At 37.5% G+C, this 13,303-nt stretch overlaps 1 protein-coding gene across 2 annotated transcripts in view; it reads right to left on the bottom strand.

Annotated features, from left to right (window-relative positions):
* Positions 1 to 598: 598 nt before the first annotated feature.
* MTMR10 (myotubularin related protein 10) overlaps positions 599 to 13,303 on the bottom strand; it is a 38,979-nt gene continuing 26,274 nt past the window's right edge. For both annotated transcript variants that reach the window (XM_083850999.1, XM_083851000.1), the window contains exons 7-16: positions 11,707 to 11,884; positions 11,157 to 11,244; positions 10,903 to 10,991; positions 9,912 to 10,042; positions 9,721 to 9,790; positions 9,459 to 9,529; positions 8,377 to 8,546; positions 6,843 to 7,013; positions 5,742 to 5,924; positions 599 to 5,200 (exon numbers count right to left, since the gene is read on the bottom strand). In XM_083850999.1, the coding sequence (XP_083707125.1) occupies positions 4,601 to 5,200; positions 5,742 to 5,924; positions 6,843 to 7,013; positions 8,377 to 8,546; positions 9,459 to 9,529; positions 9,721 to 9,790; positions 9,912 to 10,042; positions 10,903 to 10,991; positions 11,157 to 11,244; positions 11,707 to 11,884 (1,751 nt within the window). In that variant the 3' untranslated portion in view covers positions 599 to 4,600. The remainder of the gene's footprint in view (positions 5,201 to 5,741; positions 5,925 to 6,842; positions 7,014 to 8,376; positions 8,547 to 9,458; positions 9,530 to 9,720; positions 9,791 to 9,911; positions 10,043 to 10,902; positions 10,992 to 11,156; positions 11,245 to 11,706; positions 11,885 to 13,303) is intronic.

Raw genomic sequence — 13,303 nt, 5'->3', positions numbered from 1 at the left:
AAAAATGGTCAAAATGATGGCATAGAGTAAGGTATAGGTTTTTTTTTTAATGCTATTTTAATTTGCTGCTATAACTGAAAGGACAGCTTGCTTAATCGTTCCTTGTGCCTCACACATGTGTTATCTGCAATGCGTTGTCTGCAAAAAGGGGAAGTGTTTCTGGTAGTAGATAGGAGTTGGTATGTGCCAAGCTTGCAGCACTCATTTGCACATCACTCATTATAGTGAGTTTTGCCCTACATAAATGGACATGTATGCTCCTTCACAAATAAGTGAGTCAATTGAAATGGAACCAAAAGCCAAGTCATTTTTTTAAGACATGAAAAATTCAGTGGGTCTGTCTCAATTTTAACATGTAGCCAACATCTTGTCTCTGGAGTCTTCATTCTCAGACCAAGTTTGTCTGATAACAGATATTCTGTCTATCATACAAATAGCAGACACCTTAATAGAATGTAGTGAGAAATTAAGATCAGCTGCACTTTTTTTTTTTCTTAATCATCTTTCTTACAGCACAGTGTCCCTGCTTTTCCTGGGGGAAAAAAAACAAACACACGTTTTTGTTTCATTAGAGGAAGTGAAAGAAAGCCACCTGAAGTTCACTGTGGAAAGGTATGAACTTTTATTTAGTCTAATTTACTTCACATTCACAATTCAGCATCAGGATTTTATTATCTTCCTGGCACTGCTACTTTACTCAGTAAATCATTATCAGGCACAAAGGTTTTAGTTTCAGTTGAAATAGTGAACTCTAAGCCATCACAGCAACAGCATTAGAAACCTACTGCCTAGAGCAATTTGAGGTACAGATTTCTGTCTCTTATGGTGGAGGCAAATTTAAGATCTCATCCTTTGCTTAACTGTTGGTTAGAAATTTTTTGGTTTTAATGTTTCTTTCTGTCTGAGCGTAAGCCAAAACCTTTGCCCCACTTGCTACATCTTCATTAAAAATACAAGGCAGTTAATAGCAAAGTGGTATTGCAGGCAGGTGCACATTAAACACATGTGCAGGCCTGGGTATCTGTATACACACAAACACACACTTTTCAATGCATTACAGGAATGAAAGGAATTTCTTTGATACATGGCAGTAAATGCGGAATAAAGTTGTACCACCATGATTACTAACTCTACAGTAATCTCTACCTAGCAGTAATTAGTGATACTGGAGGTACACTGGAGGTACACGTTAACCATATCAACCAGCATTTTGTATTTTCCCCCTGCATGGTTTACAGTGTAGTTACAACAAAAAAAATCATGATTATAACAGCCAGTAACAGCCAAAATAGTGCACATATTATTTTTTTTTAGAAACAGACAAAAAAGATGAGCTTCTTGGTAGTTTTTCAATTCTGGTAGCATCAAAATGGCATTAACAGTTTAGTATGTTGAAACGGTGAACAGAATTATAATTTGAAAACGTGTACATATATACACACACATATATACACTTGTATGTCAGTATTTTGTACACAGAAGTTAAAGATAAGTACTCACACCCCAAAAATGCTTCTGAAAGCTATTAAAGACATTTAGAGCAGTCCCTACTGACAATAAGGCAACTGTGTAGAGTGGGAAATATTTTAAAATTAACTTCTAGTACCTGTGTTTAAAAAGTAAAACAAACAAAATCTGTTTAACTTAAGGGGAAGAAACAGCATTCAGAGGCATGCATGCGCGCACACACACACAGTAGTTTGTTCATGGGCAAGGCCCATGCAAACGCAAGGAAGCAGAACCTTGTCTGTATTTTTTGGGACACATGGATAGGCCGCCTTCCTCCCTGCGCCCCCTTAGCCATGTATTAAGGGAGTCCCCACCGCTCCTTCCCCATGCTTATCACCATCCCAGCCTTTGTCTGCCTAACTCCCCTTTTTGAACTTCATGAAATTACTTTTCAAGTCTGTTTGGCAAATAGGCATTTAGAAAGGTTTTATTTTAAAGGCATATTATTTTTAATGCTCCCCCCCACACTATATATATATATATAATATAAAGTACAAAAACCATCTGCAGCATCTGTACACATCTTAGAACTGAAATGTAAAAATTTCTGAAATCTCCTTACAAAGAAGTCAATCCTGTTTAAATATAGTACCCATTTTTCCCTAAAGGGTACTAGCTTAACGTTATTTTTTTTTTATTCCACCAGCTGCCTGTGTGGAGTGATTTATTTACACATTTTTGGTACCTTTAAACCAAACAAAGTTTTACCTTTAAGGAAAAAAAAAAGCATATTTTAAACTGTAATTTAATAGAGAGGAAGAACTGGTACCAAAATACACTAAGCACACAGGTTGAAGTCTTTTATGTCAAGTATCAGGCCAGGGAAAGCAGTAAGCTAGTTTAAAAAAAATACAAAAGCAAACTAATACAAACATTTGAATAATGAATTGAACAGGTTAGTTGACTGCTCCAACAAGCTCGTAAATAAACAGAACTAGTTTGTGGACCATATAACATGCTCAAACCATCTTGCAGCATAATTAGGCAATTGAGGTGAATACACGTTTTTTCCTCACAACCAGTTGACCAGAAACAATCTGGCATTATGTCATAACATGCATGTGTGCACACGCGTGCACACACACACACCGCTTCTTTGCATAACAACAGGTTTTGGGGGGTTTGGTTAGTTAAAAAAAGGAAGTCTTTTCTTTCTCCTCTCTTGTATCAGCTAACCTTTAAAATGAAACTGCCCACCTATCCCCACCAGACCAAACACAGTGTGAGAACGCAGCATACCCAGTGTTCAACAGCTTTGCAGTTTGGATAATTTTCAGCCTGCAGAAAATACGGTCCTGTATGCACCAGACTTTCTAGCACAAAGTTGGCACTTGTAATACATGAGCAATCTTAGACATCCAAAACCCTTATTATTGTGATACAGGCTGCGCTGAGGACCAGTGTTTGGTTTTACAGACAAATGAACAGCTCCAAATCCTATTCCCCTGCCTTTTTTTTTTTTCACTACAATATACTGGGTACGAACATCATAACCCTTTTTTTTCCATAACTGAGAATAGCTTCATACAAGGCCTTCAGAGCCTTAACTTGCGAGTTTGTGCCTGAAGAGAGGCTCGGCATCAGTTTAACAGCTTTTGCATTTTACACAGAAATCAGTTAGTATAAAAGGAAGACTCACTGTTAAAAGAAGGTACTCAACAGAAGCATTCTCTTGTTCTCCACCAATGCCTTAACCTGTGAGAATGACACACCACTATCCCCCTCCGCCCCAGGGCACTTCACACTCATTTTTCTCCCTAAGAAACTTGAGGGTTTTTTCACACAGCATCTGACAGTGAGTGGCATTTAAAAGGTTTAAGAGCAGTGAGGAAGCTGCTGCATTAGGCAGAGGGAGGCTGTTGGATTTAATTCCCTCAAGCTGTGCTTGTCCATTGCACTGTCCGCATGTGCTAGGAGTACATAAAAAAGAAGGCACTGCTAACCACTCTTCTTCCAGCCCTGTTTATAAGTGACAACAGCAACAGCACCCCTTGTTGATTTAGCCACTAAGAGCACAGCCTCATTTCTGGAACCCTGCAGGGCTTAAGTATGAATTCTGCTGAAAGCTACTTCATCCTGAAACAGAGCGATGAGAGGGGTTGGCGGGGATCCAGACCTGTGCAGGGATATAATGGTGAGTATTTCCGGTGCTTGAAGAAAAAAATGAGGCTGTTCTGAAACTTAAAAATGAGCTTAAACTTTGAGAGGAAAAAAACCTACTGTCTCCTAAGCCAGCCGTCTGTTATTCCAGAAATGGGGAGGGAAAGGCAGAAGATGGAACCAGAACTTAGCGGAACAGTCTACTGTAGAAAGGCCAGGGGTGGATGGGTGGGTAGCTGCATCAGAGTAAATCCTGCTACTGTTTCCTCCCGATTAAAGGCACTTCTAAAGCTACTATGATACCATATGTACAGTAAATGTTTTAAGGTTAACAGTGCATTGTCCTGAAGTTGATTCCTATAGCCTAAAGTCAAGCTCATGACAAAGAGCACAAATCTGACTGGTTGTTAATGGATGTGTTTTGGGGAGAGAAAGAAAAGGGAACACTCCCCCCACGGATGCACGTATGTAGGGTGATCAGGTCACAGAACATTAGTACACATGTATGTTTGTACATATTCTTCCTGAAAAGGAAATGTGATGAAGTAGTTTGTTCCCAGATTTAAGTTGTCAGTTTGTGTCCGCTGCATCTAACTAGTTTGATTTGTCAGTCTGTTTGACACAGTCACTTCAGTCACTATCTGGGACAACAGGTATTTCAAACAACCCTCAATAATGGACTACACCAAGCCTTTCAATTAGCATTAGCATTCATTACAAATGCTCAATCGTATATAGTGAGCCAAACCCCCAAAATATAGAATGAATTAGGAACCAGAAACTAAACAAGACACGTAGATGAGAACTACTGAAGAAAAAATTGTGCGATTTGAAGCACGACTCGCTTTGCTTTTAAATATTTGTGCAAAACTTACGAAATTGTTGTATATAAAATTATTACAGCTTTCAATGCTGCATTTAGCAGTGTTAAATTAGAAAAGACAAAATTATACGCTATGTTCTCCCCAAGCCTTTAAATCATCACATCATCTTAGTCTTCGTTTGCAAGAGTCTCAGTGGATAGCCAGATTTTGGCACCACTTAAAAATTTACTTAAAGGTGTTCCCAGAATGCTCCGTCTGCACAGGTTCCCTACAGGTGAAAACGGGAAAGAGGAGGAGAGAAAGTCTGGGGCCCCAGTGGTGTCGTTTAAACCATTTGCTCTGAAGTACATTCTGCTGTGATCCAGTTCTGAGCAGTTACCTTGCAAAGAAGAGTTGCTTTTGTACTGTCGGAGGTTCCGGTTTAACATGTCCACTTCATCTGCCAGCAAAGAAACTTTATGAAAAGCAGTGATGAAGCCACCATGATTAATCTGGGCCTCAGGAACCCAGCGGAAGTAGCACAGTTTCCAGAGTTTTATTTGTGTTCCAGAGATATGGGGTAAAATTACACCGTGCAAATCAACAGGCTTCGTAAACCAGTCTCTGAAGTACTGTTCCATACTGTTACTCTGACTCTCTGTTTGCTGTAGAAAGTCTGGTTTCAGTTTTAGTATCAGAGAGTTTCTTCTTGGAAGGAACTCCTGGTCACTGATGATTCCATTTTTTAATGCAGGGGGGACACCTCGCAAAGTTGAGCTGTAGTTTTTCTGCAGAAAATAAATACAGGTAACTTTATGCTCATTTCAACAGCAGATTTCCTTGAGCTTCTGTGGTGCCTCATCCAGATAATGATGTGACATTTAAACAGTTGTACACTCATGAGTCACCACTGCATGGCTCACAGAGCAAACAATGTGGCTACTTAAGGCCTTTAAAAAGAAATACCTATGTTTTCTAGACTTTCTAGAGCAATGAATGATTGAATTAATCAGTATTCACTGACAATTTTGACAGCTCTAAGGAAGAGAAAGGGGCATGTCACCACTTTAACACAGGTGAAATAACGGAGCTGTCGGCAGCAAGTTCAGGCATATCCAAGAATGCCCTGGAATGCAAGGTTCAACAATTGCAGTCTTTGCATCTACAGAAATCCATTTTAGTAATTTTTCTTTAGGCTGTGAAGGTAAGAGAACACTCCTATCGCTAAAGTGAGGGTGTAAAACACCACATAACTCTACGTTTTTAAGCATTAACATCATATATTTAAGCAGAAACAGTCCATTCACAGACAGGTAACACCATAGTTACCTTTGAGCGTTTAAAGGTTTTCACTGCTCCATTTTGTACACATGGTGCGCTCTTCCCAATATACAAGGGGTTGTGAAAGAGCAGGCGATCCCTGCTTGTAAACTGAAGAGACCAGTCCCAAACACAAGGAAATCTGAGGCCCTTCTCATCACCCAGCTGTATGTTTTTGCTTATGGCAAATTCCTGCAAGAAGTAACACTCAAGTATAATACAAATCAAACAAAATAAGCTTATTCATAAATTTAAGCTATAAAACAGTGAATAATTATCAGGTGAGGAAGAGCAGAGACATAATCTAAGGGGGTTACAGATGAAAGCAACAAGGCAGCAAGACAGTCTGCTGCTGGAGAAAATGGCTGTACCCTGCTTTTTATTAGTGCAATGGAGACACGGGACTAATGCTGACTTAGCAAAAATACTTTTCAATTATATTAAATTGTTGGTTTGTTTACTCTAAAACCCCTAAACTCTTTATTTTGAGAATACACTAATGGTCTCTGTGCTCTGCTTCTTTGTAAGGTTGCTACCTACAACTTTAATGGGAAGCTGCTTAACAAAATTTGCTCATTTGTACTTGTATCGGCCACTAAAAGTTTTCTACACAGAGTTGTAATCAACTCTAGTTTTCAAAAATATATTCAGGTGTTAGTTTACTAAATATTTTGATATAAGCTTTCATTGTGCGTTACTGTTTGGACTTTACACATTCTTTTCCAGCTTTTTCAACTGTTTAAACAATTCTGTCAAGAGACTTCAAAGTTTGCCTGAGATGTGAAATTCTGTTTACTGCACATCATTCTGCTTTATCAATTCCAGACAAAAATCTGTTTCTTAGAGTACAAATAATAATGCACAATAACAAAGCTTTTTAGAAAAAAATAAAAACAAAGATTCAATGGACTGCTTTCTTGAACATCCTGTTACTGTGCATGCAAAGCTCACCTGAAAGGACGTTCTGATCATATTAATCTGGGGAGCTGAGTATTTTGAAATACATTTTGAAAAACACAAAGGAATGCCATTTAGTTTAGATGATGTTGTTTCCAGAACAGCAAGCTGAAGTCTCTTAATTGAAAAGTAGATGTAACACTTGATACTCACAGTGCTTTCCTTTACTCGTTGGTGTGGACAATTGAAGAGGAAAGTGCCAAACAATGAGATACGTGCACTGTCGTACAATATGGTCAAGTACATTTCAGAAAACTCAAAGGCTGCTGGGTATTGTTCTAGCAGCTGCCAAACACAGTCAAGAAACATCAAGAACAAAGGGGACTGGAAAAAGAAACAGGGAATTAGATTTAGTAAAAGCCTTTCCCAAGTCATGCCGTTTTCTTTGCAGTTAGTGCTCCCCTCAGGGTATTTAGCCATATCTCTGGTACATTCCTCAGCAGGGTGGACTGTTTGGAGGACTGTATTTTTTATGATTTTATGCAGCTATAATCTTCTGTATTCCTATTCAGCCACTTCCACAAGCAACTATGTCAATTGACTTTCTCAATGTTAATTTTCCACAGCTTCCTCTTCTCTTTAAGAAGTCAATCAATTCTTTCCTGGGCTCTCTTTCTTACTCACAAAGCTGCAAAAATGCTTTCTGTTATCTTGCATGTCCCTCATAATTTCCAGATTAGTCCTTGTATGAACCTTCCTTACTACTTGGCCTTATTTTCACAATGTCTATACTTCCTTCTTGTTAGAAATACTTGGAGCTTATGATTCAGCCACATTAACTACTCAATACACTTTCTTGCTATTTCCATGGTGGCCCATGAATGGCAAAAGTATAAACTATAATTTATACAAAACTTTAAAAATACTTCCTCTTGCCAGTTTCATTCTTCTGTATATCCTTTTCCTAGAGTCAAGGTGTCTGCTTTCTCATTATTTCCCCCTTGATACTTCAGTTTCTTTTGTTTCTTTTTCCTGCTTACCACTCAGTGTTCTCAGTTCATCTGTTGGCTCCACTCTCTGGAGATATAGTTTTTCTGTTACTCCCGGGCTTTGTCCCTGAAAAAGACTGCTAACCTTGGTCCCTCTATTTTTTCAACTGCAATTAAAAGCCTCTCCTTTGTAATGAAGAGCCCAAATAACCGTAAAATTACCTGAAAATACTGAAAATCAAGTACTGTGCTGCCCTCTATTAATCTGTTTGGCAGCCGTGCATCGTAATTCATAAAGCTCCAGTGCTTCTCTATCAGCTCAATACTTTGAAAAATACTGCATATTGCTATGACTTGGCATTCCAAAAAAACAGGGATGAAAACATACCCTTGGAAAAGAAAACAACAACGACAAATAGCCCCCTTCCAATACACGCCTAAGCGCCTTGAATTTTAATTTAAACTATGGGGTGTGCTAACATTTTCAACAGTTTGACCTTTTCATGTGTAACACTGCAGCAACGTAAAATCCCAGCAATATCCGATTTCACTTGGTGTGTTGTCATTGATTCTCACATGGCTACAACGGATAAATAATATTTATCTTTACCCTGGACAAAGAATCATTTTCTCTAACATAAGCTTCCAGAGATTTGAAAGTATGAAAAATATTTGTAATTTAAGATTTCTGTGTGAACAAATGTTCAGGATGATATTGACCAGATACTCTTATCACATACAATTACCATTAACTTTACCTCTTTGTCAGATCTTTTTAAGTGGTTACACCTATCCAAAAATTGGTATCCTGCCATGACCCATTCCTTCTGTATCAAGCTTTGAAATCCAACAATTGTTCGAAAATAGGGATCCAGCATGACTTGAATGAGAGAAGCAGCAAGACAGCTCAGGTCCCGTCCCTCTTCCTCTGTGAATAACATACAGAAATGTATGTACATATATACAGTATATTTATATATATACACACACACACACGATACAGAATCTCAACAAAAAGTGGCAACTGCATTTAGTTTTGAATTCCTTTTAAACAATTTAAAATTAAACAAATATATAATTGAATTTCTTTTATAACGTGTTTTTCATTGCTGTAATTGTTCTCACAAAAAGGTAGATAAAAATACAAAAAAAAAACAACCAACCAAGACTCATTCTATAGTAAAGATTCCTGCTGCAGTATCTAGCACAGCAATGCATTGATAAAAGAACTAAAATACTCACTGGAAAACCTGGTATTTACAAGATATGCTAAGAAGGAGGGCGATCATGTTGCTGGGAAAGTTTTAACATGTTTTCTTCCCTGAAGCAGTTTTTGGCAAGCTAGTGAGCCAATATGGGGAAAGTGTCATATATGAGCTGAAATTACAGAAATTACAGAATTTCTGATCTAGGTATCAGCAAGTTTTTCAGTGTATTTTTTTTTTTTAACATGTTTGTTCTTATACAACAGTAAACAATGTTAGTGAAATGCTACCAGCTACTACATGGGATCTCTGAATAAAACTGATATTGCTTATGCAAGGAATATTAGCCTAATCGTGACAGTACAAAAGTTCACCCTGAAGTTTGGACTCTATCGTATCATTACTAGAGAAAGAAACAAAAAGACTCGAAGTGAAAACAGTCCTTTGATGCTATGGTATGATACTACAGCCAAGACACATAATAAAATTATCTTTTTTTCAGTTGTTCAAATGCTTAAGATATTTAGAATGGATGGGTGTTATGTATAGAAATTACAGTTGATTTTATCTAAATTTATTCATCTACATTATGTCATTAATGCAAAGAATTATTGCATGCTATATGGTTGTATTACCTTGTAGAACTACAGAAACATGCTTACACTCCATCATATATACAAGCTCAGCAGAATGTTTAAGAAATGATCTGGATGGGAATAGAAAGTGATACAACAATTAATATTATAGCTTCATGCTATAGAAGAAAAAAATTAGTCATAGCTATATTTACCTAGTTCATTAATTAAAATAGCAAATCATTCAACTGATTCACTGCTTACTTACACCAGTGGAAGTTTTTCACATCTCATGAACCATCACTCTACCAATGGTACAAACCTGATATACTCTAACCAGTGAGTATTTTCCAGTGAGGATAGCCACTTCTCTTCTGTTTCTTCAAAGGGCTCTGCAACAAGGAAAGCAGTAACATTGCAAAATGACTTCAAATAATTATGCCTGTTAGCCAGATCCATTAGAATTGTTGTATTCCAAGAAAATAACCACCGTGAAAGGACAGTTCAGCGTACCATTAACACACAGCTGTTTGAGTTTGATATGTGCCGCCTGGATTTCCTGGATGCTGGGAAGACACTTGTCCAGATCAGATTTGAAAACATCACTTCTCAGAGGATGGCTTCGAGTTATTGCATTACAAATCCTATGTTGTTAAAAATAATTAAAAAAAAAGTCACTTTATTTTTGGAGAGGGGAAAGAGCCTTTCACAAATCATTGCAAAGTCTGTAACTGCAAAACACTAAAAACACATAGAACATGCACCTTCATTCCAAAAAAATAAAAAAATAAAAGCATTAAGAAGATAATACTGCTCCTGCTGCAATGCTAGTGGCTCAAACATTTTTGGTATCTGCAAGTTACAAAACAAAAAATGGAAAGGCTGGACCATCAGAACGCTTCTGGGAAATGAAAACCTCAGGCAGAGTTACAGGTTAAACAGCTCGGTTCAATTTTTAATTTTCCACAATTTTTAGAAAGATTTGTCTGGGCTAAATAAACAGAGCATATATGCAGTATATAAAGCCAGGAAATCTGACAGGGTTTCAAATAAAACTTCTAGCACCAGCCTAACACACACAATGCAAGGTCTACAAAAAGACTCTGTGTGTATTGTGGCACTAAATCTATAAAACTGTAAATGCCATAAAGAAATAATTTTCCTGTGTTTCTCTGAAGCAGGTAAGGAATTCCCCACGAACATAAGTTTTAACACAGTATCATCAATACTCATCCAATCCTTTTATCAATAAATTCTGTCACCTGAAAGACTAGCTACCTAAATAATAAACATCACTTAAAACTTGAAAAATTATTCAGTATTCCAACTGAAGTGGACCTTCGAACAGAAATTGTGCTACAACTGTAATCAGAGGACAGTTTCTCAAAAGGTATTGCACTGCAACATTAACTACCCTTTCAGTTACAAAATGCTGCTGTATATTGCATATAATCACCACTTACTCTATACCATGTCTGATAAAAGAATAGCTTCAACTGTTTACCTTTGATCAATTTTTCTTTGCTGCAATACATCTTTAATGTTGGCCATTCTTACAAGGGCACTCCCATTAGGATGATTCCAGGACCATACCTAATATGGGAAAAACATAAAACAACAACAAAAAAAGCAGGTTTGCGTTATTCTTTTTTTTTTTCCTTAACACTGCACATAAAGCTGTGTTAATTGGCATACATATCTTTAATATTAATATGGTATAATGATTACGAACAGCAACAGAATAAAAACTATACTTACTGGCATTCGTCTCCCAATAAAAGAGTAGGAGTATAGCTTAAGGTCTTGGTCTGCTAAGGAAGATGGGACCACAAAATATTCTGGGAGACTTGGGGAAAAAATACAGTAGAAAAGGTTACTTTTCCCTAAGTATTTTATCAGCTTTTCTCTTGTTGCAATGCTGTCTTACCAGCTCTGTTAAACTATAATGCACCAAACCCTAATACCACAGTGCTAACTGGTTGTCCTGTACATCTCTTACATGTCATCTGTACAGCTCAAATGTATTTGTTTACAAACGTGCATGTTTCAGAGGGAAGTACAAAAGCATGAAAGCAACAAATGCTGGAATACAGGAAGCAACAGGGGCCATACATTCACAAAATATGACATTTCCTCTAGAGACAACACTTGCAAGATCTTCCAACCGGGGGCCTCACCAGAGAGTGGCACATTTAGAAGTTAAAGTGTGCAGTCAGATAGTATGGAGACTTTGTTAGAAAAGACAGGAAAAGACAGTTAAATTGTCTTGTTTTCTTCTATGCTTACTTGCATGATAGCAGAAACTTACCAAGTAGATATCATGTAACCTTCGTTGACTGAACAAACTCTCCACTCTGATGCACCTGTCCTTTTGATTTCTCTATCCCAATCAGAGTAAGTTTCAAACAAAGGTGTCTGCTGACCACTGGCACTGCCGATGCTGCCACCACCACCACCTCCTGGGTCTACTCCGTTCACCTTCTTTGCTAGGAAAAGAAAATTCATCAATGCACATTAAAAAAAGAAAAAGAAAGAAAAATATTCCTAATTACAAGAGCGAGCCATTAGCATCAGGACTGACATTGCCTATGTTTGTATTAAAACAGATCTGTGGTTTAATGACAGCTTGGCAATACATGAAGATGCAAATGTACTTTTTTCCTGCAATTTCAACAGAGAAGCAATGTAAAGCTGGTATGTTGTGCTGCTTTGTAGAAAACAGGACATACTAACGCTCAGGAACAAGTGTTATCTTCAGTCACAGGACTTCTCTCTTCAACATACCCCTTACCAGTGTTTTAAAAACATCTAACCTTTATACGCTACCCTTTAATTAACTATTTTCTGAGTAAAGTAAAACAAATGGTACGTAATTTCAACAGCTTTTCCTTATAAATTACTGCTGTATTAACAGAAAGGAAAATAACTGATGACCTGTGTGTGTGTGTGTGTCTGTGTACACATGCATATTTATATCCAGGAAAAAAAATGGCCTACCATTTTGTGGCTAGGGACCAAGAAGATTACAAGCTCTGTCAGTAATACAGAAGATCCCCTTTGTTGATCATTCTTTAGGTGCCAAGGAGGCAGTCAGCTGTGTCAAAGGACATTGCATTTTGTTTCTTGATACTTGGAGTAAGCGTTTAGATGAAGGTGAAATAAACTGGGACTCAACCCAGTAATCTCCACCAGGAAAGCTCCTATCTTTAGGAAGAGTTGTAAAGATGTAAGTAAAGATGTAAATTCTGTCCAGACAGAGCAGAACAGAGGGTTAGGGCTCTACTGTCATCTCAGTGACTGTGTATTTTCTACTTTCTAATATCTACCAACTTCAGTACTCAGACTACTTTCTATATTTTTCAGAAGAAAGCTATACTGAACTCAGACTGAAGTACCTAGTATCCAGAGAAATATCATTACTAGAAGATAGTGTTAGAATTTTACTGTTTAATGGCAGGATATATAATTACCAAACATATCCTGGGAAAAAACAATGTCCATACACACCAGAGCAATGCAGGCTGATTACATTCCCCAAGAAGCACAATGACAGTACTTCAACTTCTACTTTATCAGGACTACCAGGAATAGAGAGTTATAAAACACAGTGCTGGAACTGTAAGGGCAAAGCCAGAGATCCATGCAACAAACACCATGGTTCAACTTTACTATGTGGAAACTTAAATTAAAAACAGTAACAACCACCACCAAAGTATTTCAAGCTCTTTCCTCCAGCAACTACAGCCTAGCAGAACAACCAGCTTTTACCATTCTGACCTGCAGCTCCAGAAGAACAACGTTTTTTACCCACCTTGCATAATTCTTCCACTAGATTTTTTTTTCCGTATATCAAATAGTATTTTAAGGACATAGTAAAGGCAACTTCGTGACAGACCAACATTTTG

Source organism: Anser anser (genome assembly GCF_964211835.1).
Source record: "Anser anser genome assembly, chromosome: 10".
In the NCBI taxonomy this organism is placed as follows: domain Eukaryota; kingdom Metazoa; phylum Chordata; class Aves; order Anseriformes; family Anatidae; genus Anser; species Anser anser.
The sequence above is the reverse complement of the archived record's forward strand: the minus strand, read 5'-3'. Positions and strand labels throughout refer to the sequence as shown.